The following is a 27,733-nucleotide window of genomic DNA, read 5'->3' on the forward strand; positions in this document are numbered from 1 at the left end:
CAACTTGGATTATCGTTGTGTACTGCAATAAAATTCCCTCCCTTACCATCTTGCCTCTCTCTCTCTCTCTCTCTCTCTCTCTCTCTCCTTTTATATATATACATATATATATATATATATATATATATATATATATATATATATATATATATATATATAGTTAGGAGAGTGGGATTTGAACTTTGGAGTCTCCATTGGAAACATCAAGAAATAGTACTGTAGACGACTAAATTCTTAGTTCGAAATAAATCAAACAGGTAAAATAGTTTCACAAATGCGAATTTGTATTGATGAATATGTGGTACAATTCTCTATAATTACAAAAGAGTGATCATCGGATTCGATCTCCTTGAAAGATTTGTTAATTAAAATTGTGGTAATATAATTTTGATTTGAACACAAGATATCCTTCAATTTGGCTGAGGAATGGACTGAAGATCTTTAAAACGGAATTACAATGAATCTCTGGCTATGAGCTTGTTAGAAATTCTTTGTTCTTCTCGTTCTTCATGCTCTTTGTGTTCTTCGTGTGTTCTTCTTTTCTGAAGATTTGTGATGAAAGTTCTTCAGGGCTTTAGAGGCTAGAATCCTTAGAGCTTCACTGATTTGTAATTTGTTGAGGTTTCTAGAGGCTTTTGAGCTTGATTCTAGTGACCTTTGAGATCTAGACAAGTAGTTTAGATGATTTTACTTCGAATGTTGTTTGTATTCAAGGTTGAAGTTTTTGAAGTTCCTAGAGGCTTCGGGGTTTGATTCCGGCAGAGTTTCTGGAATTCTGAACTCACGATATCTTTTCCTGTGTATCTCTCAAATGTCTTAGGAAGGCTTCTATTTATAGGAGTTTGGGAGTGGGTGAGCGACACGTGACGAAGTCTAATTGGTGACACATGTCATAGCCTAATTGGTCCGCTTGTGTCATCGCTTACACATGCAGGGCTGCTTGTGGCATCGCTTACGCATGCTGATGCGTTTTATGCCTCTATTTCAATGACACTTGGCAAATTTCTATTGATTTCTGAATAATGATAGCAAAACCTAGCAGCAATACGTGGCGCTTTGTGATTTGTTGTATTTTGTAGACTTGGTATTATGATGTGTCAGCTTATGATAGATCGGGAATTTTCCCTCTCTACAAGTATATCACCCATAGTTCTAGCACACTAACATATCATGTTGAATTGTTAATAATGTCAAAATGCACATGATTTCTGCACAAAAACGCAGAGATAGTATATCCTGGACTAAAGAAACAATTAGTAGTTCCAGGCTTCCAGCTTTAAGACATAACCATATAAATGACGAAAACACCTTTAACAAGGGAAATCTAGATAATCAGCAAACATTTACAGCCACCCATCTACATTGAGTCTCTGGCACGAAACATATGTTCCCTAATTTATTTACAGACATAAACAGGATAATACAGCATATACAAAAATGCTAGGCAGCTGCTGTTACAAGTAAGATGCAAGGATTTAATAATAATAATAATAATAAAAAGATGTAGCAACAAACAATATCTGGCAATGGTTGTCAAACTCCTTACTCAACCACCTTGGTGTCAAAGATTCTGTAGTGTCTACTTCCCCAAACTTCAGTTTTAGAGAGGCAATAAGATTTTAGGCAAAACTGCACCCATGGTGGATTTCTTGAAGCATTGTTTATTTGCTTGCCATTATCACTTACAGTTAGTCCAAGTAATTTGTTTAGCTTCCGTGTCAATGCATCCACGGAGGGATAACCACCAAAAAATTTCTCCTATTATAAATGAAGATTACAAAATCAACAAGAATACAAAGATGTAAAAAGGAGCATAGATGAAGGATAGCAGTATATAAAACTGGTTGGTTTCAATGCATTGATGAGATCTAAACAAATTCAGCAACCATATGAACAAGGAGTCCCAGGAGAAGATTTTGGATATATGACTTTTATCACCCAAAATTGTGAAATTTCAGTCTTGTTAACTGTCACTATTTCTATCTATGGGCTTTACAAGGGAAGAAACTAACGACTGAACCTCAATGTATATAGGAAAGATAGTTTTCAGTAAACACAGTTCTGTTGGTACAAAGACATTTTAAGGTGCAATCTAGGTTCCAATATATCTAAGTTACATTAAAAGTCGATTTGAAACTCACCCTTCTAAAAAGGTAGAAATTAGTTGGTATGTTAGAGAGAGACATCAACCTCATGTAAAAGCAAAAAAGCAAGGAAGTCGGAAGTTCAATTGTTATGAAAACATTTCTTTTCACTTGAATCACAAGAAAATATTACAAAGTTCCTCAAATTTACTACTTTGCAATTCAAATGAACATCTATGTATTCTTTCAATCACATGACCTATTTAATAGTAATGCGACTTATTTAGATAACTCAATTGGTCATTCTATTAAAATATGTATGGATAGTCATTCGCAACATCATGAGTTAGAAGAGATCCCTAAATCGGTTTGCAGTAAAACATTGTCCCACAAAATATATGATTAGAAAGGTCTCTTGGAACTCTTTAGTATCAATCACTTAATTTGCATTCATTATTTTTTGGAATCTCTTCCTTTTGAGCTTTCCCTTTTATTAATAAAGTTATTTATTACTTATAAACTTGTGAATACATACATGTTAAAAACAATAGGGACATCTTATAAGGAAATTTTTTATCAATATGAAAAGATTTGAGATGCATTCTTACCCCATCTTCGCCATACAAAAGAGCATGGATTCTGGCAGTTGGATCCTCTAGGGTCAACCTGATCCTGTAAGTCCCAAGTGGAGTGCGGAAGTCCTCAGCCTGCCATGGAAGTGCTGCTACAACTCGGGCTACACACTTGAATTTCACTGTTACCTGAGAGATGCAAAATTCATCAAGCACTAAGATAAAGCTTGTATGGCCCCTGCATAATTTATAACCTCTACTTTATGTGGAAATTAGCCTCCTCCAAACATCCATTTTGAGAGAGAGAGAGAGAGAGAGAGACAGCGGCCCGGGGGGGGGGGGGGGGGGGGGGGGTGGTTGGAGAGAAAGAAGACACATTGTTTTATTTCTTCCCCAGACAATTTCCAGGTCAAAGCATCACAATTGCCTCTTACCTTCCCTCCCAAACCCTAGTTATTTCCCTACCCAAAGAACACAGACAGTTACCAAATTTATCCTACATTACTTTCCCACTTTCCCTCAGAATTTTAGATTTTAACCATCAAGATCAGTTTGAGACTTGGTGACCACACAAAATGAATTGATCAATAAGTTCTACAATTTTTGTTTGGAGGAGATGGGGGAAAGGGAGAGGAACATACCCCTCTATTGATCTATTACTTCCTCTTTAGTGACAGTTATGGCCAATTATGTTAATTAGTACATTCTAGCCACCTTACTCTCTCCTCTACCCCCATCTCCCTCTATTCCAAAAATACCCTCTCTTTGATATTTTATGGCTTCTCTATTGGCACTTTTTTTTTTTTTTTTTGATGATGCGGAACCTAGGACACTAGAACCTATCCCACCCTCTAGGGAAACTCCTAGTGGGAATCAAATCTAAGATGTCTAGGTCTACAACTCATCCCAAGCCTCCAACCACTAGGCTGCAACCTGACGGGAAGCTTATCTATGGGCACTTATATAGGAAACAATGTATATCTTTGTAGGGCTTTAGGATTCAAATTCAAAACAGCAAAGCATTAATCCAATAAATTTGGGGCCAGCTATTGATCCTCAACAGATTAGATTGGGTTGGCCACATGAATTCTTTTACTCCATTTTATTTTATTTGAAGTCATGTTACTTACCTAATTGACACGTCTTTTTTATTACTTCTAATATTATTTTTGGCCTTCCTCTACGTTTGTTCGTTCCCTCAACTTGGATCAACTTACTCTTTCTTACCAGTATATTACTCACTATCCTCTGAACATGACCAAACCATCTCAAACTACTCTCATCATCAATAGGGCTACCACTGTATTTAGACGGATTTCCTCATTTCCATTTAACAAAATAAATGAGAATTGATACAAGGTCTTGACTCTCAAGGCTATGTAATGTAGACTATTTAAATAAAAAATAAATAAAACCCATTTCTCAGCATTTCCATTTAACAAAAGCATCAATAAGAAGCAACACCTCTAGATTTCATGGTTCTGATTCAATTGAATTTTAAGCAAATGCTAAAAAAATGTATAATTGGATCTTAAATAGATGTCCTTGAATATGAAAAGAATGTCAATGTAAAAAGAATTTCACCCAGGATCATGTCAAGCCATCAATAAATAAATAAAAAAGGTTCAAAGTACACTTTGTGTAACTTTTAATTAATGTTACACAATCCAATATCTTTTTTATCGTCCAAGTATTTCAGAAAACCTGCCTTAGATAATATTTTTTCCTCATACCCATACTTGTCCAATATCAAGATGATCGAAAATTAGAACTATCTCATCTATAAATTGTTTGAGATTTTAGTTTTTGTACTTTTTAAAATAGAATAAATACATACATTTATGATTTGAATAGTAAAATGACATTTGATTGATTAAAGTTTGACGTACATGGTAAGCATAGAGATAAGAAGTGTAGTTACCAGAGGAAAATAAAAAATATTAATTCAATTTACTAAGTGGTGTCACTTTACCAAGGTGTAACTTAAAATCTATATATATGTAGGACTGATACTAATTCATAAGATTATGTTTACGATAACATGTAGAACAAATAGAGTTAGTAGAATTCCCATGTGATGCCCAAACAACCGTTAAAAAATGGACAATTCTAGAACAGTTACGACTTCCTAGAATTTTTATATTACAACCTTCCCAACTAATGCACAAATTCTTCTTACATGAGAATTACTTGCCCATAAGAAGTGCTTATAAAAAAACTACATGCGAATCCGTAGATGATAAGTGATTGAAAGTCCCAGAATTGCAGGGAAGCATAGGTGTGGTTCTTTGTTGATATGAACAAAATTTGATGCTCCAGAATTAAAAAGTTGGGAAGAAGACATTATCATTATAATGATCATGCACATCAAAATAAAAAGAATTTACATGTTACATTTAGATGCATCAAAAGCAAAAGAGTTATCCAGGGAACAGATATGGTACCTCTGAATAGGTGAGAACATCCCTTAATGTAACAAATGGCACATTGTCATAATCTACCTCTGCACGTTTGTTGGGGAGAGGGGGTGGGGAGAAGATATCATTATAAAACTTCCACAACATGAAATCAATATTATTTATGACCTTTAATCAGAGAATTAATGAATGCGAAACCTGTAATATTTGAAGGCCACGGAAAGCTCGAGTATGGGATCCGTCCCCATTTCAGTGATAACCGCTCATTATATAACCTAACAAAAACAATTATATTGCTACATTTTCTTAGCAAAATATTGATGCCATATCCACTCTTTCATTTTATGATAAATAAATACACTTAAAATTTTAAAAAATAGAGAAAATAGATGTTATATTATTATTAATCTACTGAAGTGTCAATCAAAGATTCAAAAGCAACAATAACCTTTGCCATGCTGATACAAGATGGTCCTCATTTGGCGTATATTGAAGCTTTGTGAAAGGCGTCAAGACACCACGCCATAATCCTGAATGCACTTCGCAAAGTATGTTCAAAAATTTTACCCATTTTCCAGTATGTAGAAAGTGGAGGAGATGCTTCTGCATGCCTTGGTCAAAGATCACCCTTAAGACGGTTCCAACGGTAGGAAACGTACATAATACATCTCTTGGCAGGGGCACAGGTTCCAATTGTAAAGGAACAGGATTATTCAGTTCATCATCTAGCCTGTCATTCATAGTAAAAAATTTGAGATCTTATATACAACCAGAAATTTAAAACCACATATCCAAACATATATATATATAGTTCACGCCTAAAATATGTTGTCAAATAACCAAATTTTGCTTTCTAGAGCTTCAAGATCACTTGTAAATCAAATATCTGAAGAATAAATCTTCTTCTGGCCAGATTGGTCAAGCTTATCACCTTTTTTTTTAATTTTAAAATTTGATAGTTACAATGTGAGAGAGAGAGAGAATTTAAACCTTAGATGTCTCCATTGGAAACACCAAAAGGTGCCAATTGAGCTATACAAGGCTCTTGGTGTCAAGTTGATCACCTTAAATATGAGATAAATGAGTAAATTCAACAAAAATTTCAAGCTAGAATTACTCCACTAGGCAATCAAGAATGGACATGACAATTCTTAAAAAACTTAGACATGACACAGTAGAGACATGCAAATAAATTAAGTAACTAGTCGGTAACCCATGCAATGCATGAAAAAGTTTTAATATAATATAATAGACAGGATGACTGCTAATGGGCCAAGACCATAGCCAATGGGCCAAGATGAGTGCTGAAACCAGCGGTGATGAGATTTGCCAGAGTGCAGATGGAGGAAAATAGCAACCAAATTAAGAGAGAGCGACGATGGGTTGAAACCACCATCGACCAGGTTGAAAACCCTTTTGTTTTTTTCATCACTGTGTCACGACCATGTCCTACTAGCCTTGTCTTGGTCAAGTCCAAAATAATGAACAATTTTTTTTTCTCCTGCAGGACACCACATTAACACACTGAGCTTTTTGTTGTCTGTGCTTCCTGGCCATGAAGCATGAAAAGGTAAGGTGATGCTTCTACATCACACTTTTTCACATATAGATTATATTTAACAGGTCAGGCAAAATTAAACCCATTCAACTGTTGTGGGTAAAGATATATTAAACACTATATGTATTGCAATTACCATTCTGTTTTGTCTTTAAACTGTGAAAAGTTACAGTACCATATACACTTATAGTGAATAAGAAGTTCAATTGCAATTCATCTGCCTTACAATTAGAAAAATCGAGTATAACTCGAGATGAAATACTAATCAACTCACTTTGTAGGAAGACTAATTGGTGGAGCATCAGTTCCATCCCAAAGAAATGCCATCCACTCATCTTTAGCAACCTCACAGATATGAACTATCTTAAGGCACAATACATTGAAAATATGAAAACTGATCAGTACTATAGGATACAGAAAAAGGATAATAACTTGATCAGGTCAGCCACTATATAATCTTCAAGCACAACCAAGAAAAAAAGAAGAAAAATTACATTTTTAAATTACCATTAACCCATATAAAACTGCAAACACAACACCATTCCACTTAAATGGGCTGGGGTTTAATTTGTTTCTTTTTAAAACCTCAACATTTAATTTTTTTACTTTGAAACTATTACACTTAAAATGTAATTCCCCCCCCCCCCCCCAAAAAAAAAAAAAAAGAATATACTGCATTAGTCTTTATGGTTAACTAATGTACAAAAAATTTGTTGAATTACCTTGCATATCAAATTAACGCGTTCTTCTTGTTTGATTTCTCTCAAAAACAAGAACTTAGTCAGCCCTACAAAGCAAATGCATAGTTCCAAGCGCATCAAGATGAAATGCACAGTTCAATTCCAGCATTGTAACAGGAAGGAAATGAAAAAGTTGCGAGACATGTTAAGAGTGTTTCAGGAAGACAAAATTAACCAGGACTGTAAGAAGATAGTATAAATATGAAAGAGTTGAAATCGCTGTTTAGTGACATCAACGTATTCTTAAAGAGTACCTTCATCAAGCTGAAAATCAACCAACCATTTACGCAGGCCTTTTATAAAAGTCTTGTCAAGGTCTCTTGGGCGAAATTTTGAAGAAACTTGATAAGGAAAACAGTCTTCAACATCGTTCCCTTCATATAAAGCAAAAGAAGAAAACCTCTTATTGAAAACAGCATTCACTTCCCCACAATGAGTTTTCATCTGCAGAAGAAGAACATGCCCCAACTTTTAGCATGCATAAGACAATATAGTTGCATTAAAAATAAGTAAAATGACTCCCACAAAAAAGCATAAGGTGGAATAGAGGACAAAGCCAGTTTTAAAATTAAATCAGCTGATACCTGTACCATCTGCCTCCATTCCTTTCAGAGGGAAGTTTTTCAACTGAACTATTATAGGTGTAAGATTATATTATCCAAAGCTAATTTGAAGACACATTAAAAAATCTACATCATGCTTCATAATAAGATATCCATTAACAAATTTAAAGGCCTTAACTCCTTAAAAATTTTCACACATCAACCATATGGTACAACCCCAACGGGTAGCACAATCAGCTGAGGACCACACCTTATGAAGCAAGGGTCACTGCTTCAAATCTCACATTCCCTCTCCCCCTTGGGGCAAACATTTACTTATAAAATTTAAAATATATATATATATATATATATATGGAATAAGCAAAACATTTTGAAGACTAGTGCAGGCCAAAATTCATTTATTACCTTAGACAAAATGATGTAAGCTAGATATATTGAGCTCTCCACTTTTTCTAATTACTCATTTCCTTCTTCCTCTCCTTTTCAATATGTTGTTTATCCATTAAAAGAATATATGACCTAGTTGGAGATTGCTGGTGTTTCCTTTTTTTCTTTTCTTTTTTTCTTTTTTTTAAAAAGTAAAATTTACACAGTTCGTATTCCAATGTTTCCCGAGCCATCATACACATACAACACCAACCAATAATAATGACACCTCTTTCTGAGATTATCAATTGTGAGAATTTACCCTAAAACCGCTGTCCAAAGAAAGAAAGCTGCCTTGGTTTGGACCTTAATTTTCCATATGCTCCTCCAGAGAAAATATGAGCAAGTTGGAGGGTTGGTTCAACACAGATTATAATAGGATTTAACAGCCAAGGCTTCTAAGAAGATGATATCCAACACCTTAAATCTTCCCTATTTTGCCTATGCTCGGAATATAGGATATTTATGAATATTAGTACTGTTTCTAGTTCCTAATCTTTGTCTGATCTCACAAAGTAATGCCCCAATGGTAATTTTTCCCAAGTGATCGACCTGCCATTGAAACTTCCTTATCACAAGCAACAGTAGAGTTCAAGGAAACACTCCGTCAGTTGTTACCCTCCACACCAAGAATCATGCCACTGTACGCGAGGACCATCATCCACCTTACAGCTAGTGAAACAAAGAAAGCTATCCCAGCCTTTCCTTATATTCTTCCATAAACTCACCTCATACGAGCCTGTGACCCTATTAAGCACCACCCACCCACATGCTACCATATTTATCGTCCACGACCCTTCTCCACAAAGCCCCCTCTCAATTGCATTCCTCCATTTACCTACTAAAGCTTGATTGAACACAACTAGGTTCTTCATGGCTAACCCTCCACTTTGAGTTGATTCACAAATTTTCATACTTTTTTTTCTCCTTTTCGATAGGTAAAAATAATATTATTGAAACAAGACTACTTGAAAATAATCATGAAGTAGCCTAAAGAATTACAATTGGAGAAATATCTACATATGACTCTAAGAAGGAGTGAATATAGTTACTATCAGTAAGACCCAATACAAAAAACCACTCATAAAGAGAACTAATGAAGGAAGCTTGCAATTGAGAAGACGTGCACTCCACATTTTCAAAAGTATCAAAAGTGCACCGATTTCATTCCCTCCATATCAGTGGCAGAGCCATGTTGAGACCAAGGGGGCCTACGGCCCCTCCAAATTTTTCCAAATTTTCCAGATATATAACAGTTCAAAAAAATTTCAAAGTAATGCTACCACAACATTTTCATAATAAATTTCATAATAAAATTTAGGTGATAATTTGTTATTAGCTCTTATTTGAGCCCACCGGTGACATCGCTTTCTACCTACCACTAACAGTTTACACCTACGCTCAAAATTTTTTATAAAATTATTATGAAAATGTTGTGATCCTAACATTTTTTTTAATAACTTTATGTCTGGTAAACAGTGACACTTCTTGGAACTCTAAAACATTTATTGCTTGAATTGAATTTCTTACTTTTTAATATTGACTATTTTATAATTAAAAAAAAAAACTAGTATTAAAGTTTAAGTTCAATTGCAAGACTCCAAGTATTTGTATACAGAATAAACTAAATTACAAAATAAATAAATAAGGCTAAAATGCAAAACTGACCCTCTAAGTTCCTTCAAATTTCATTTCAGTCCTCTAACTTTACTTTTATTCATTTCAATCCTCTAAGTTTTAGATTTATTCAATTAAGGCATTTCCGTTAACTTTTATTAAAATTTTTTGAAAAAAAAATCTGGAATATATTTTTCAATCAATCATTAATTGAATTTTTTTTAATTAAAAAAATTTGAAGAAAATTTTTTAAAATTGAAATATTAACCATAATATATAACAAAAGTTGATGAAAAAGCCTTAATTGAATAAACTTGAAAGTTAGAGGACTGAAATGAACAAAAGCAAAGTTAGAGGACTGAAATGAAATCTGAATAAACTTAGAGGGTCAGTTTTGCATTTTACCCAATAAATAATAAAACCCTTTAAATATGGATGATAATTGACATGATAAAAATGGATAATTAACATAATTTTTAACTATTAAAGTTTCAAGTTTGCAAGTTTTTAGATTTAAAATACAATCTCCTAACACTACACACTTTGACGTTGATCAATTTACAGTAAGACCAATTTTTAAAAACCAATGAGTATCTAGCTAAAAATTTGATAAATTAGAGTTATATCTTACCATTTCTTTGGGTACTTTCAAAACCAAATCGCATCTATAAATAATGCAAAAAAATATTAAACATATTTACATTTTCATTTTCATGGAATCTAATTTGATGGACATAATGTATCATATAAAAATAACATGGTTATAAGTATTGTGTATTAAATTGCATTGATACTTGATAGTACTATTTGGCCCCCCAATGACAAATTGCTGGCTTTGCCATTGCTCCATATGGTCCGCATCAAAGATAATGGAATAAGATTCTAGGGGCACATTTGGTAGAGGAGTTTGAGTAATATCGTTTGGGTGTTTTTAATATACGTGTGGGTGAAAAAATGTGCAGAAATGTGTGTAATGTTGTTTAAAATATGAAAATGTGTGTTAGAACTTACTTGCCAAACAGGGCCTAGATATCTGAATATGGTCCTCGACATAGCCACCCACATAATATATCAAGAACCTTCTCTAGTAAAACCCATTGAACCCCAAACATCCTAAATATAAAGCTCCACAACTTGAAAGCCACACTACAGTGAATCAAGAGATAATCCACAGTCTCCCTGCTACAACGACACATACAACACCAACTCACCATTGAATAACCTCTCTTGATGAGATTCTCACAAGTGAGAATTTCCCTCAAGCAACTGTCCACAAAGAAAGAAACTCTCCAAGGGGCCTTGGCCCTCCATATGGCCTTCCAAGGAAAAGGCATAGGGGGTGAGCCCCGCAATGTCTCACAAAAAGATTGTATAGTGAACTCCCACCCTATTACTTTTTGACTTTCATCTCATCCTATCATTCCCCTCATTAAGGGGATTGTGAGAGTTCAACAAATGGAAAAATAAAGTAACCTCATCAATCTCTCGCTTATGAATTCCAAACACCAATTCCTACTTTGCCCCTCCACCAATCTCTCCAATAATGATTCCACATAAGCATTCTTATACACGGAAATTTCAAATAATACAGAAAACGTCAGTTTTAAAGACTAATCCCCACATCAAATATCATGCTAGGATCAAACTCAACTACCAAAACCTACATCAAAACAAATGCACTGTAAGAAATGATCTCCTGTCATTCTAATGCTCCTCCAAAACCCACAGCCACGAATGCCTCAAATAGGTTTCGATAACCATCCACCCCATTCCTCGATCTCCCGTCATTCTAATGCTTCTCCAAAACCCACAGCCATGAATGCCTCAAATAGGTTTCGATAACCATCCACCCCATTCCTCCCCATATTTCACAGTAACTAATTGTCTCCACAATTTGTTTTTCTCCAACCCAAACCTCCATATCCACTTTCCTGACTAAGATTGATTGAAAGTGGTAAGTTTTCAAATCCTCAACCCCCCCCCCTCCCCCACATTAGCCAAACGTGTGCACACCTTATCACACCAAGTGGTGCTTGTACTCCTCTGTAACCTCTCTATTCTATTCACCACATTGGAGGGAATGGTGAATAAAGATAAATAATAGTTAGGCAAGCCTAAAAGCGTGCTCTTCAATAACGTTAACCTTCCCCCTTTAGATAAGTACGTCCTCTTCCAACCAGCTAAACGACATTGAAATTTCTCCAAAATGGGATTCCAAATTCCTGTTGATTTAAAAGAGGCCCCTAATGGCATTCCAAAATAAGTCATAAGAAAAGACCTCACCTTACAATACAAAAGATTAACCAGTTCATACAAATTCTCCACCTCACCCACCTACACCATCTCACTTTTTCCCAAATTAACTCACAACCGAGTCACTGCCTCAAAACAAGTTAGTAACAATCAAATGTACAAAAGCTCTTCCGTGCTTGCATCAAAAAATATAATAGTCTCATCAACAAATAGAAGATGTGAGATAGACATCCACCAACATTTCCCACCTCAAAACCTTTAATAAGTCTTTCCTCCTCCATCTTCTATAGCATTCTATTGACAACTTCCATGACAAGGATGAAATGCAAAGGAGATAAAGGATCCCCCTGCCACAGCCACCTAGATGAGCAAAAAAAAAACCACGAGACCAATTAACCAAAACAAAAAACTGTACCGTGGTGATACATGTACGAATCCACCCTCTCCACTTTTCACCAAACCCCATCCTCTCCAATAAATAAAGAAGAAGCTCCCAATAAACACGGTCAAAAGCCTTTTCTATATCCAGCTTATAGATAATGCCAGGAATGTGACTTTTGATTTTGCTATCCATACACTCATTGGCAATGACTAGTGAAACCAAAAATTTTCTTTCACCTACACATGCATTTTGTGATGCAAAAATAAGTTTATCCAGCACTGCTTTCAATCTATTTACCAACACCTTAGCCACAATTTTAAAACGCCTCCAGTCAAACTGATAGGTCTAAAATCCCTAACATTAATAGCATTGGGTTTTAGGATTAATGCTATAAATGAGGAATTAAGTGATTTTTCAAACTTACAGTATTTATGAAATTCCTCAAAAACAGCAAACACATCTGCTGCAACCACCCTCCAACACTGCTGGAAAAAACCCATGGTGAAAACTTAAACTCATCACCAATTCCACCCCACAAGAAATCCTTTTGCAACTTTTCGATAGAAAGAGCAACCCCCATAGGATTAGGGAATAAAAATAGGTAGCATTGGTTGGTTGGATAATGTGCTATTAATTAAATTGACTCGGCCTCCCTTACAAAAATACATCCTTTTCCATCCAGGTAGTTGTTTCTCCATTCTTTCCACAACAAAGTTCCAAAATACCTTCTGGTTAAAAGTTGCCCCTAAAAGAAGGCCCAAGTATTTCAATGGGAGCATCGCCACTTTACATCCCAATTGTCAGCTAGATCTACAACATTCTGCACATGTCCTACCAATACCAATTCTGAATTCCCTAAATATATCTTTAAACTTGACACAGCATGGAACCACACAATTACACATTTCAAATACCATATTTGCTCTGGGTCAACCCCACAGAAAATTAATGTATCATCTGCAAATAGTAGATTTGAAACCATTAAAGTTGAATCAGTTGAACCCCCTACCCTGAAGCATAAAAAACATCTCCCTTCAACAGCCTTCTCCATTAACCTACTCAAAGCCTCCATAACAATTATAAATAATAAAGGAGATAATGGATTGGCCTGTCTCAACCCTCAAGAGCTTTGGAAGAAACCACACAAGCTACCATTCACTAAAACACAAAAGCGGACGGTGGAGATGCAAGAAACAATCAAGTAATCCAACTTCACATTTCACCAAAACCATAGCCTTGCAACAAATAAATGAGGAAATTCCAGTTAACATGAACATATATGTTTTCCAAATCTGGCTGCACAACACCCCTGGCATGCCCGTCTTCAGTTTGTTGTCTTAACATTCATTGGCAATAAAAACAAGCAATCTCCCTCTAACAAAAGCATTCCAGGACTCAAACACCACCACCAGCACCGTCTTCAACCTATTAGCATTGGCCCATTTCACTTCCCACCAGCCATCTAGGCCATGCTCCACTTCCAATTTTAAAATTAGTCCAATACATGTGTTGATGATCCAACCCAATCCCCTCACTCAAATCACACCCACGCAAAGCCACTTGGCTCCCTCTCCCCCAAGTACAACATTGCTAATGTGATTCTTCTTTCATTAGATTATACGTAATCCATTAATCAAAAATAAAATAAAAATTTATCCACATTTTTATGATGACTTCAAATGTTTTCTATTATACATAAAAGAAACGTCGTCCTTCCCATCCTTCTTTGCTGAATCTTATTACTTTGGCCGCGGTTGTCGTTTAAGGTAGTCAGTGGTTTATGGGGTGATTAGTGGCCTTTTTTTTTATGGCTTTTTGTTATCTCATTTCTGATAATGAAATATGAACTGATCAAAAATATAAATATTTAAAATAAAAACCCTGGGAAGATCCAATAATTTACTAAACCAGAGAACTTGAAAGAAAAAGAAATTGACAAATTGCCTGTATCTTAAAAATTTATCACCTAGAAAAGCATAGGGAAAATCATATTTTGGAGGAATTTACAATTAGGATATACCACAACATGAGAGAGCTGAATTATATCCCCAGCTGACGCAACATGGGGTAGCATTTCCATACTTTCAGCAAAAAAATTAACTGAAATCCCAGGTTTCGGGCGTGATTCATCAATTATCTTTAGTGTGCAAAAGCAATCTGCAAACAAATCATAATACTTGCTAAGAGTACTAAAAGTGCAAGAATATTCATAGTAACAACTTGAAGGCTGAAGTTCACTTATCAAAAATGGTTTTAAAAAAGGTTTTGCATAAGGAATTAGGAAATTACGATTATAAAAGCACACGAGGAAAACTAAAATCATTGGATCTCAACTAAAGTAGAAATAGAAAGTTAAATTTTCAGATAACTATTTAGTATTTACCATGTGACTTTTATATACTATTTACCGAGTGGCTTGATTATGAAAATTAACATATGTTATATGTGCAAACTTTGACTTTAGAATTTACTAGGAAATGTTCAGAACCACCCAAGATTCCCAAGATTATCTAATGCAATGTTCAAGAATGCATTTTTTTTCTCCCAAAATAATAATTTTCATCTAACTTCAAAAGCTGGAGAAGATTTCTTTGTTTCAAGATTTGCATAGAGATCTAAAGCAAAATATGCCATCCACAACAATGAGATGATTCTAAGATACTCATGGTCAATCCACAACTCTCACTAGTCCTTTTGTAATATTGAGAAGAAATTGATTCAGCCATGGAAGAAAAGTCAAGTTGCTGCCTTTAGAGTAATTTTCAGCTTTTGGCAACTTACAAGCTTTTCATGTATATAGCCATCATGCAACATCTGACCCAACTTAGGGTTGTTTTCAGAATCATATTTGGTATTATTTTAGGATTTCCAATAGCATCCAATAGCATTAGTAGCTGTATTGGGTTTTCTTAGTCCTTCAGTTTACGAGTCAAATTATAAGTCTTAATTCAAATGTGATTAGGAAGAATCAACGAGTGTGTGTATATGAGACCTCAGTGGCAGATTACTAGAAATTTTCTAATGGCAACATCCACTGGGGACATTGGGTTATGCCAAAGTCAGTTGTGGGACGCGTAGCTTGTTGGCAAGGGCAGTTGGATTGCCATCGGAATAGTCATATATGGATAATTGTTCCCCATTGTCTAATGTGGTGTTTTGAAGATAACGAGAGATCCATATCAAACCTCAAGTTATTTTTCTTTAGAACCTTGGTAGATTGACTGTTAGGTTTGCGAAACCAATCATTCTCTTCCTTTTTGAATTTCTTGATTTATGTAATTTTTGTACTTGATTTGTTTGACCCCTAGTACACAGAAGGATCCCTTTTTTTTAAATCAATAAATCTTATTACTCTATCATCGTCTTCGCATGGTTTTAGGAGAGATCATCTCAGCTCCTCAGAATGCCTTTGTTCTTAATAGGCAGATCCTTGATTCTGTTCTTATTGCCAATGAAAGTCTTGATAGTAGATTAAAGTCTGGTCAGCCAGGGTTGTTATGTAAACTGGACATAGAAAAAGCCTTCGATCATGTGAATTGGAGATTCCTTTATTACTTGCTTGAGCGTTGCGGTTTTTCAGATAAGTGGAGACGTTGGATTTCCTTCTGTGTATCAACGGTTCGTTTCTCTATCCTCATTAATGGTACTCCTCATGGGTTTTTTGGAAGCTCAAGGGGGTTGCGGCAAGGTGATCCTTTGTCCCCCTTGTTATTTGTTTTGGTTATGGAAGCCATTAGTAGAATGTTGGATAAGGCTGCCCTTGAAGGCCGTTTATCTGGCTTTAGAGTTGGTGTTTCTGATGGTAGACCTTTGATGGTTTCCCATCTCCTTTTCGCTGATGATACTCTTATTTTTTGTGATGCTAACATTGATCAGCTGCTGACTCTCCGTATGGTGCTCATTTGGTTTGAAGCTGTGTCGGGTCTAAAGGTTAATTTGGGTAAGTCTGAGCTGGTGGCTGTGGGGTCAGTGCAAGATATGGATCTTTTAGTGGCTGTCTTAGGTTGCAATCATGGGTCCCTCCCTATGAAATACTTGGGTCTTCCTTTGGGGGCAAAATTTAAGGACAAGTCTATTTGGATTCCTATTCTTGAAAGGATGGAAAGAAAATTAGCAGGTTGGAAAAAATTATATTTATCCAAGGGAGGTAGAGTCACTTTAATTAAAAGCACTCTCTCCAATCTTCCTACTTATTTCCTTTCCTTATTCCCTATTCCTGCTTCTGTGGCCAACCGAATTGCTAGACTTCAACGTGACTTTCTTTGGGGTGGTCTAGGAGATGAGCCCAAATTTCATCTAGTTGATTGGTCTTCGGTGTGTTCTCCCCTCTCTTCAGGTGGGCTGGGGATTAGGAATCTGAGAACCTTCAATATTGCCTTATTAGGGAAGTGGTTATGGAGATTTGGGCAAGAAAGGGATGCTCTTTGGCGTCAAGTGATTGCGGTGAAGTATGGTTGTGATTGGGGTGGCTGGTGTTCTACCTCTTTCTGCGGTCCTTATGGTGTCGCCTTTGTGGAAAAACATTAGACGGGGGTGGCACTCCTTATCTCGTTTAATTATGTTTGATATTGGAGATGGATCAAAGGTCTTTGTTCGGCTAGATCATTGGTGTGGTACTTCTTCTCTTTGCCGTTCGCTATCCGGAATTCCTTAGGATTTGTTGTAGCAAAGCGGCTACTGTGGCGTATGTTTTGAGGTACACCAATGGAGTCCTCCATTGGGAGTTTCGGCTTTGTAGAGATGTGCATAATCGTGAATTGGAAGCTTTCGGGAGCTTCATCAATTCCATTTATAGCACTCCGTAAGGGGGATTGGGGAGGACAAGTCCTGTTGGCTGCCCCGTGGAAGAGTAAGGGGTTCACGGTTAGTTCTTACTACCATCTTCTTGTTGGCCATAAGGAGCAAATTTTCCCTTGGAAAAGCATTTGGAAGCAGTAATATCCCCTCTAGAGTAGCTTTCCTTGTTTGGACCGCTTTGGGAAAATGTCTGACTGTAGACAATTTAAGAAAAAGAAAGATTTGCATCATGGATTGGTGTTATATGTGCAAGTGCAATTGTGAAAGTGTTGACCATCTCTTTCTTCACTGCCCGGTTGCCATGGAATTGTGGGACATGGTCTTCGGTTTATTTGGAGTTTACTGGGTTATGCCAAGGTCTGTTGTGGGGCTTTTGGCTTGCTGGCAAGGTCGTTTTGGTCGCCATCGTAATGGAGATATTTGGAAGGCCGTTCCTCATTGCTTGTTGTGGTGTATTTGGAAGGAGAGAAATAGTAGATGTTTTGAAGACATCGAGAGTTCCATGCCTGTTCTTAAGTCTCTTTTTTTCCGAACCTTACTTGATTGGTTCTCCGTGTGGAGAAACCTTCCTTTTCTTTCTATTTTGGATTTCCTTGTTTTTTGTAATGTTCGTCTTTGATTTGTTCTCCCTTGTATACTTCCTGTGTACTTGGGTGACTCTCTTTTTTCAATAAATTTCTTTATTACTTATCAAAAAAAAATAAATAAATAAATCTTATTACTTATCCAAAAAAAAAAACATCCATTGGGGACATTATTGCCTTTGTTAAAATAGTGCAAGATTGGGAATTAGAGTCCCTAGCATCTTTCATGGATTTAATTACTTAATATACTCTAACAAAGTGGGGTGAAGACATATTATGCTGGAACCCATCAAAATGTAGACTTTTTTTTTTTTGGAGTTAATAAAATCACATATCATTTGTTTCTCATCATAAATAGAGAGAGAGAGAGAGAGAGAGAAGAGAGAGAATGTACCCAAAAAACAAAAAGTGAAAAAGATATTAAAAAAGATGTTGTAAATTGGCAAAAACATTATTAGATTATATGAGAGAGAGAGAGAGAAGTGGCTCAGAACAAACACCTTATTGCAGTTTTCATCAGTCTACTACCAAACCAACTAAAAAACTGGTAGCAGCAGTAAGTCCGGCCTTTGTGTCATCATCGCCCAGCAATAAATTACCATTTTCATTCAACAAATGCAATAACATAGAAATGAAATGCATATTAGAGAGACAGAGAGAGAAAGATACCAGTGCCCTTGGTTTGCTTAGGGAAACCGACCTCGAAAATGACGCCAATGAGGTTCACCTTCTGGTTTATGGAAGTAATGGCATCCCTTATTTGAAGGAACTTGTAGTCATCATCCACCATCTCTCTCTCTCTCTCCTCCAAAACCCTATCTCTCTCTCTCTCTCTCTCTCCAAAACCCTCTTTCTTTCTTTCTTTTAAATGAGCGACTCTTAACTCTTTCGCTATTTAAAGTAAGTTTAAACTTTACTTTTCAAAAAAAAAAAACTTTAAACTTTAAACCAACAGCCGTATCTGCTGCCGGCGTTTAATACTGTGGTAACCTGCTACTCTACCATTCCACTAGAACACACGGAGCACTGCGGTCACGTGCTAAAATAAATATATAAAATAAAAACTGTTCCTTTCTCTTTTTTCTTAAATTAAATTTAAAATAAATTTCTTGTTAAAAAAAATTCTATAACTCATTTTACACCTTGGAATTTGGTTTTTTGCAAACATTATCCTTAAAAATTTAGAGGGTCTGAATCTGAATTAACGTAATGTAAGATTCTTCTAAAGAATTTTACATTACTACATATTATGATAATTACCTTATTAAAAATAATAATCTTATATTATCTGTTTATGAAAATGAGATAATTTTTCAATAGATAAAATTGCACATACCATCCGTGGCTGTTTAAGGAATTTTATATGGTAGTATATAAAAAAGTTAAATTATACAAAAATTAATTTAAAAAAAAGAACTTCCTTCTCAAAATAATAATAATAATAATAATAAAGAACTTAAGTATTAAAGAAATTGATGCAGAAGAGTGTGCCTTAGTGACATGTTGTTGTTGAAGGCCAAAAAAATAATTTAATTATGAATTCAAATTCAAATTAGTAACAACTTCTTACTTAAAATTTATTGTGAAAGTGTTACAAAAATATTATAAACATAACATTTCTCTTTGTTTTATTGTTCTTTTGCTTTTGACATTGACATGCAATGAATGTAAAGAATGTCATATAGATACACCCAAACCAAGTGGGACCTTTCTTTGTCGGCTTTTCTTTATGGAAAGTTATACTTCAATTTTATTGGACTTATATAGATACGTTGTGAGTGTGATTTGAGAGGGAAAGGAAATAACAATAATGTCAACCACAAAAATACATTATGGGGTGTGAACATCTCATCAAAAGAAAAGTCCTCTTACTAGAAATAATGCAACAATTTCCCTTGATCATTTTTAATAACTTCATCAAAAATGTATATTTAAATACCCCCATCACATTCTAAAATCCTTGCAAACCAAGCCTCTTAAGTCTTAACTCATTTCGCTCTTACAATTCCAATCATTTTCTTTCTTCATCAATATCAAACCATGTATTTTTGGAGGAAAAACATTTTTAGCATTGCCACAGTCATTATGCTTTTGTCTTTGATTTTCCTTGCTAAGCCAAATGAAGTCATTGGGTGTTACAAAGCCAAAATATGGGGTAAAAATAATGTCATTTTCACCGTAAAGGAGAATTCCAAATAACTCATCACTAAATTAAACTTATTAAATTTAAAAAAAATTAATTCTAACACAATCTTTTTAAGAACAACTATGTGCATTGAAAACTCTATTTTTTTTTAGTAAGCAAAACTCAATAGTATTGATATAAGCTAATTACATATATCTCTATGTATTAAGAGAATTCAGAAAGTTAGTTAATTCTATGTCTATTGACTAAAATACTTCTAATACCTCATATTATCATTACACTTAAAAAAAAATGGGGCATATAAGGAAATTCAATAGCTAAATTCAAAATTAATTTTTTGAAAAAACAAAAATCCCATGTACAACCCCACTACCAAGCAATTACACAACCTTTTAGCAAATTTTTAGGGTTTTATTTTTAAAACCCATCTAGAATGTAGACATTAAAAAAAACACTCTTAGCGCGTGGAACTAAATTGTTTTCTCTTTGCAAAAATTTCGGATTCTATTATCTTTTCTTAAAAAATATATATATAAAAAAATTCTCTTAAACCATTTTACTACTCTCCCACAAGTCCATAATCTCACGTTTTCTTTCTGTACGGGGTGCGGCCATAGGCCTACTTGGCTCCAGCCCAGGCCTAAATGAACCTAGATATTACCCCACCCAAACCCAACCCCATGGTCAGGGGTGTGCGCGGTTCGGTAATGGCGGTTTTTTTCCAAATTTATTACCGAACCGATAAAGATCAGTTTTTTCATAATTGGAACCGATGCATACCGCCTAAGGTCGGTTTTCCGACCTATAGCGGTGCGGTTTTTTGCGGTGCGGTTTGAAATATTAAAAAAAAAACCATTTTTTTAATAATAAAAAAATTGGGCTTTCAAGCCCAATATCAATATATCAACCTGTTCAAGAAAAACATATTCCAAAACCTGTGCAAAAAATCTGTTCACATAATGATCCAAATTTTCTCATTTAATTCACCATGCAAAAATATTTTAAAATTGCCTCAATAAGAGTTCAACTCCCAAAATACTATCATGTAGCATATAATATCATTAGTGTCACTTTGTGTGTCAGTATCAATAACAATAAGCGTTAATGTATCCACTTAATAACGTATTACAGAACCATTTATCACTGTCCACAAATGCCAAAAGAAAGATATACAAATTAAATTAGCATTTAGGCAAAAGAATGTTAATTGCTTGTATCTCCAATAATAATCCCACCCATGAATACCTAAATAACTACCATTAGTGAAAAGTCCACTACCAATAACATGTACATATATAATTAACATATAGGCAAAAGAATGCTAATTCTTGTAAGTCCTTTGTCCAGTAAGTCTGTGCACTATGCATCATTCTAGAACTCCTACAAAATACTAAACAAATCAAAATAAACATGTGTTAATAACAATAAAACGTTTATGAACAATATAATATTTATAATTAACACAAACAAATGTATACTTACATAATACTAACTACTAACTAACTCCAAGCAAAGAGTAGCACATCACTCATCATCATCCAACACAACGGTGCTTGGATCCTCCTCCATAGGCATTGGGCAAACCAATGCAATTTCTACAATCCCATTCAAAATAAAATGATTCGTAAGCATTGAACAATTAAATAAACAATTGATATATACAACAAACAAAATGAACATATATTTACCAATGTCAATCTCAAAACCATCCATATCCTCCACATTATCCATGCACTCCCGAAGCTTTATTGGTCTTTTTTTATTTACACCCTTCAACCAATTTTGTGTACAAATAAGGGCTTCAACTATATTAGGAGATAGTGAACTACGGAACGAATCCAAAACACGCCCTTCTGTACTAAAAGCAGACTCGGATGCAACTATAGAGACAGGAATAGCCAACACATCACGGGCAATTTGGGAAAGGACTCGATATCTAGACGAATTCATTTTCCACCACATCAAGATGTCAAAATCTTCCACATCAGGGTCCTCAGAAGATTCCAACAAATACCTATCCAACTCAAATTTGCTTTCCACACTGTCCTCGTCCGCCAAGTGTTGCTTAAACCTATTATTATAACTTTTAATGCGATCAGACAATGAAGCATTACCAACACTTGGCATGGAGTCCCTAGACAATGAAGCACCACTACCACTAGTACTCAAAGCTCCATTTTGACCCACTCTCTCCACATACAACCTCTTCAATGCATCCCAAACCTTAGAGCTCATCTCATCCCCCTTGTCCTTTCCATACCACTTCCTAAACCAAAACTTTACATACTTCAATCTATACCTTAGGTCAAGAACAACAGCAACAAAAAGCATCAAATTGATATTATCCATACTTCCCCAATACTTATCATACTTTTTTTTTCATTTCTACCGTCATACTCTTCAAAAGTGGATCTCCATCAACACTACACAACTGTTGCAATTGATCTTCAATGCTAATTAGCTCATGGAAGTATGTATTAGAAGTGACAAACAAAGACCCAGAAAATCTAAGTGTCGCCTCATAAAATATGCCAAGAAATTTCACAAAAGTCTTAACATTTTTCCGATCAAGATAGTTAGGAGGACCAATGGGCTTTTTCCCATTCCCATCCAATTCATAAAAATAAAGTTTGTAATGCTCATCCTCCTCTTCTAACCTATCAAATGCTCTCACAAATTTCAAAGTACAATCTAACATGAGATAAGTGGAATTCCACCTTGTTGGCACATTAAGGGACAACAAATATTTGGTTTTGATTTTCTCATTTTCAACACATTCTTGAAACTTCTCAAACCTTGCAGGAGAGGCTCTCACATATCGCACCGCATTTCGAACTTTGGCAATTGATTCATGAATGGACTTCAACCCACTTTGCACTATCAAATTCAAGATATGCGCACAACAACGCATATGCATGAACTCACCACCCAATATGCTACTATCTCTTTCTTTTGTTTTCTTTTTTACATAATCAATTGCCACATCATTAGAACTAGCATTGTTCGCGGTAATTATAAACAACCGGTCTATACCCCACTTCAACAAACATGACTCAACCGCTCTACCTATGGTGTCCCCTTTGTGATTAGCTATAAGGCAAAAGTTTAAGATTTTCTTTTGGTAATTCCAATCCCCATCAATGAAGTGTGCGGTAACTACCATGTAGTTCAAGTTTTGTATGAATGTCCAAGTATCCGTTGTCACACAAACCCGTTGCCCAACAAAAGCTCCTCTCAAAATATCCACCTCACTAGAATAAATCTTCATACAAGCCCTTGCAATGATAGTGCGATGGGGAATAGGAAACCTAGGCTCAACTATTTCCATAAATTCTTGAAAGCCTTGTCGCTCCACAAATTTAAAAGGCAATTCATCAATGATGATCATCCTTGCCAATGCCAACCTTATCTTCTCTTCACTATAGTTTGCAACCACTAACACATTTGAACCACTTTCCCTTTCTCTCTTTGCTTGGAAAGACAAAGTTTTTTGCTTATCATCACGGGGAAAAGGCCACTTCTTACACGCCTTCATGTGTTGCAACATGCCTGAAGTACCATTTTTCTTACCATGACATTTATATTGATTTTTACAATACTTGCATTGAGACCTAAGATTATTGGGATCAAAACCAGCGAACTTAATGAAGTGCTGCCATACTATAGATGGGTCTTTACCACCTTGTTTAGGTGATAGTGGGGGAAGTGATGCACCAAGTCCAATTGGTGCTGCAAGGTCAGGTGGGTTAGGGTTAGCACTACCAGGACTAGGAGGAGGTGGGTTATGGTCCCCAGGTATACCAAATCCAGGTGGAGCATCGACATCCATCTAATAAAAAAAATTTCAACCAACAAAAAATCAAAGTTTCCACAACAATATTAGATTATAATTTTTCCAACAAATGCAGTATCAAATAACTCACTCTCAAATCTCAATCAATGAATGCCACAACCAGATTCAATAATAGCAATAACTAATCAATTTAGTTACAAAAATGCAACAATAAGAGACTAACAATCATTAATCATTACTCAACAATTCATGTCACTAATATTAACAACAATTCACAATTAAATAAATATAAAATAAAAGCTAATTTTATATATAATTATATATAAACTTAAAGCAGTTGTTACTATGTACTAAAAATTTAAAATCATAATGTTGAATATAGTGAGTGTTTAATGATTACCTCTCGGTGAAGGATTGAAAGCGTGAACTCTCTCAATCTCGTCTCCCTCAAAAATTAAAATGCTGAAGAATGAAGAAAAAAAACGTTAGTGCTTACTACTTACTACTTAGTAGACTATGACAAATAAATGCTAAAAAATTGATAACAACTAAACTGACAAGTGACAAGCATTATAACTGACAAGCATTAACTATATATTTACTAGGTATAAATTAACTAAATTGACTAAATAAATAAATAACTAAAAACTAACTAAATAAATTAACTAAAAATAACGAAATAAATTAACTAATGAAATTAACTAATAAATTAACGAATGAATGGTTGTTGAATTAATGATAGCAGTGGACAAATTAAAGTTAAGAAAAGCTTTCACCAATCCTACCTCTAAGCATGAAAGTAATGAAATATATAGAAGCTTATAAAGTTATAATAGAATATGAAAAAGCAAAACAGTCCACTGTCAAGTGTCAACCCAATAAATTAACTTAATGCGTTTTGTACTTATGTTATGTGTGTCCAATGTCCAAGTGTCCAGCCGGCAGCCAAGCCCAAGAGGCAAGAGGAATCATATAAAAGACAAACACTCTCCAATAAATATCATATAAGACATAAGAGTCCCCACCACTAGCCACTCCCCACTTCTTACTTCTTAGTTTTTATCTAGAGTTCCAAAAGACAAAGACTCTCTACCGTCTACTCTCTAGTATCTTCTCAGAGTCAGAATCTCAAAGCACAAACACGTTAATGGCAGATGGCTTTTGAGTCCCCACCACTAGCCACTCCCCACTTCTTACTTCTTAGTTCTTATCCAGAGTTCCAAAAGACAAACACTCTCTACAGTCTACTCTCTAGTATCTTCTCAGAGTCAGAATCTCAAAGCACAAACACGTTAATGGCAGATGACTTTTGTCCAGTCTTAGTACGTACAAGGCTACAACTACAAACATAATCTCTCTCACTCCATTTCCATTAAAACCAAAAAAGAGGGGCTGATGGCTTACTGTGGTGAGCTGCTGCTGCTGCTGTTGCGAGGCGTGACTCAGGCCGGCGAGACCGCTAGAGGCGACTGACGAGGTGAGAGTGAGAGAGAGAGTTAAGGGTCCCAGGTGCGAAAGAGTGAATTTATAGTAGGGTAAGTCTGAAAACCTACATAAAAGATAAAACAGTGTCGTTTGTGTCTATGTGTGTTTTTTTTTTTTTTAATTTTATAATAACCCAATACGACGACGTTTTAGTAAAAAAATTTAAAACAAATTCACACCTAAACATGCCGTATCCTTGATCTGAAAAATATTTCTCTATTTCTATTTTTTCAGTTCGGTTCGGCTCTACTCGGTGCTTGCTTTACATCTCCGATGTCCTCACCGCACCGGCATCGGAGCTCCGTTCGTGTTCCAATCGCCGGCATCGGCTCCATCGGTCGGTGCCAATGGCGGTGCGGGAGGGTCGGTGCCGGTCGGTGTTGTCGGCTTCGGTCATGGTTTGCACACTCCTACCCATGACTAGCCCATTATCCCTCAGGTCGGTATAAGGCGGTCAGTGATTGTCCTCACCTTGTTTAGTAATACCTCCGCAGCACGAGAATGCCCTGGGGAATTACGATGCCAAAAAGTATTTGGAGATTAGTACCAATTCCAACGATTTCAATTCCATCTCCGATGGAGCATATTCCTTGTCAGGAATAATCAATTTGGGCCCCTCCCACACAAGTGGGATTAGGGGGTAATGATGGTCTTCCCATTATCTTAAAACTATAAATAGAAGGGAGGACGACAGAAGTGGGGTTAGAGAATTTTGGGGTGAAAGAAGAGAGAGAAAGAGAAAGCACACAGATAAACTAAAGCATAGGAAGAGTTGTTCGGCTGAGAGTTCATTCTTGAGACTCGCCTAAGAGCTATCAATAGTAAGAAACCTAGATACCCACGTTACAAGTAAATTGTGAATCCAAATAAGCAACCCAGTTAGAAGGGTTGAGGTTTGGGTACACACAATTGGCGCCATCTGTGGGTATCTCCTACACAGCTATAGTTCTGCCAAGGTTCAAGCAGTAACAATGTTCGACCATCATTCAAGGAGTTTCACTACAAATGGGTCTAGAGGATCTTCTCAGAGTTCTAGTTGGCGCGAAAGGAGGTACAAGAGGGACGAGGATCGTAGATGGAACAAGATGAGGTGTATTCTGGCTCTGTGGAGGGATCATCCCAGACATATCGATCAGTATCCGATGTTTTTGAACATGGACATCGTGATAGGAGGGATCAGGAATTGGAATGTTTACGTAGGTTGGTGAGGGACTTGGAGTTAGAAGCACAAGGTAGACGCCGACAAAGGAACCATGATGAGCGGGCCAAAGGATCTGTAAGTGTGGGGGGAAGTCATGGGAAGGCATCCCATCAGTCTAGTTCTCATCGGTCTAGGGATCGGTTCTGAGGTTACAACAACCAAGATTCGGATTTACCTGAGAGACGAAGGCCACAAAATGTTACGATGGACGCCATGATTTGATCATTACGCAAAGCAACTCGATCTCCATTCTTGGAAGAAATAGAGTGAGCACCGATGCCGAGTAGGTTTACCCGACCCCCTTTCATCTCCTATGATAGGAAGACAAACTTGGTTGAACATGTAAGCCATTATATTCAAATGATGTCTCTGCATAGTCAGAATGATGGGTTGATGTGTAAAGTGTTTCCCTCTAGTCTTGGGCTCACGGCTCTAAGATGGTTTAATGGATTAAGTATGGGGTCGATCCGTAATTTCAAAGAGTTGATTCAGGAGTTCGGGGTCCGGTTTATGACATGTAGCCAAGTACCGCAGCCAGTGGACGCATTATTATCTATGAAGATGGGGGCTAAGGAAACTCTTCAGAGCTACGCCAATCGGTTTTAGGAATTATACAATGAGATTAAAGGGGGTAATGAGAAGATCGCTGCAAGTACTTTTAGGTTGGGCCTGCCCGAGGATTCTGAGTTGCAAGAGTCTTTGACGATGAGGCCACCGAGGATATGAGGCAGCTCATGAGGCGTATAGAGAAGTATAAAAGGTTGGAGGATGACCAGCAACAGAGTAAGGGGAAGGCGCCGGCCACAATGCCATATTCGAAGGAGTCTCGACAAGGAGGTTTTCAACTGAGATCTAGAGGGGGTATGAGGATTCAAGAGCTCGGTGATTGAGCGGAGGAAATAAATGTGATGTTTAAGGAGCCTGTGCATAAGATATTAGAGCAGATAAAGAATGAGTTGTACTTCCAGTGGCCAAGCAAGATGGGGGCGGTTCGTCCAAAAGAATTCAAAATTTGTATTGTACCTACCATCGGGATAAAGGGCACACCACCGAGCAGTGTAGGATTTTGAAGGACCATTTGGAGCAGTTGGTGAGGTAGGGGCATTTGAAGGAGT

General features: G+C 36.1%; 2 protein-coding genes and 1 non-coding gene across 6 annotated transcripts; all 3 read right to left on the reverse strand.

Annotated features, from left to right (window-relative positions):
- Positions 1 to 1,309: 1,309 nt before the first annotated feature.
- LOC142631681 (protection of telomeres protein 1b-like) lies at positions 1,310 to 18,862 on the reverse strand. 4 transcript variants are annotated; one of them, XM_075805922.1, is made up of 11 exons: positions 18,663 to 18,862; positions 18,494 to 18,560; positions 14,633 to 14,769; positions 7,626 to 7,815; positions 7,354 to 7,418; positions 6,906 to 6,994; positions 5,522 to 5,803; positions 5,272 to 5,348; positions 5,101 to 5,159; positions 2,693 to 2,845; positions 1,310 to 1,758 (listed from the first exon to the last, which is right to left on the reverse strand). In XM_075805922.1, exons 3-11 carry the CDS (start codon positions 14,690 to 14,692, stop codon positions 1,543 to 1,545), a joined length of 1,191 nt encoding a protein of 396 aa, XP_075662037.1. In that variant the 5' UTR covers positions 14,693 to 14,769; positions 18,494 to 18,560; positions 18,663 to 18,862; the 3' UTR covers positions 1,310 to 1,542. The 4 variants fall into 4 exon arrangements, with proteins under 4 accessions (XP_075662037.1, XP_075662038.1, XP_075662036.1 ...); XM_075805923.1 differs by having other exon boundaries at positions 14,620 to 14,769; positions 18,663 to 18,798; XM_075805921.1 differs by lacking the exon at positions 18,494 to 18,560 and having other exon boundaries at positions 18,663 to 18,857.
- On the reverse strand, positions 18,476 to 18,579 carry LOC142633203 (small nucleolar RNA snoR113). Its single transcript, XR_012843844.1, has one exon. It is a non-coding gene; the product is annotated as a small nucleolar RNA snoR113 (small nucleolar RNA).
- A 2,801-nt stretch (positions 18,863 to 21,663) lies between the features above and the next one.
- Positions 21,664 to 22,488, reverse strand: LOC142632640 (zinc finger BED domain-containing protein RICESLEEPER 1-like). Its single transcript, XM_075807010.1, has 2 exons — positions 21,828 to 22,488; positions 21,664 to 21,734 (listed from the first exon to the last, which is right to left on the reverse strand). Exons 1-2 carry the CDS (start codon positions 22,486 to 22,488, stop codon positions 21,664 to 21,666), a joined length of 732 nt encoding a protein of 243 aa, XP_075663125.1.
- Between the last annotated feature and the right edge of the window lie 5,245 nt (positions 22,489 to 27,733).

The sequence above is a fragment of the Castanea sativa genome, chromosome 4, assembly GCF_040712315.1.
Source record: "Castanea sativa cultivar Marrone di Chiusa Pesio chromosome 4, ASM4071231v1".
NCBI classification, from domain to species: Eukaryota; Viridiplantae; Streptophyta; class Magnoliopsida; order Fagales; family Fagaceae; genus Castanea; species Castanea sativa.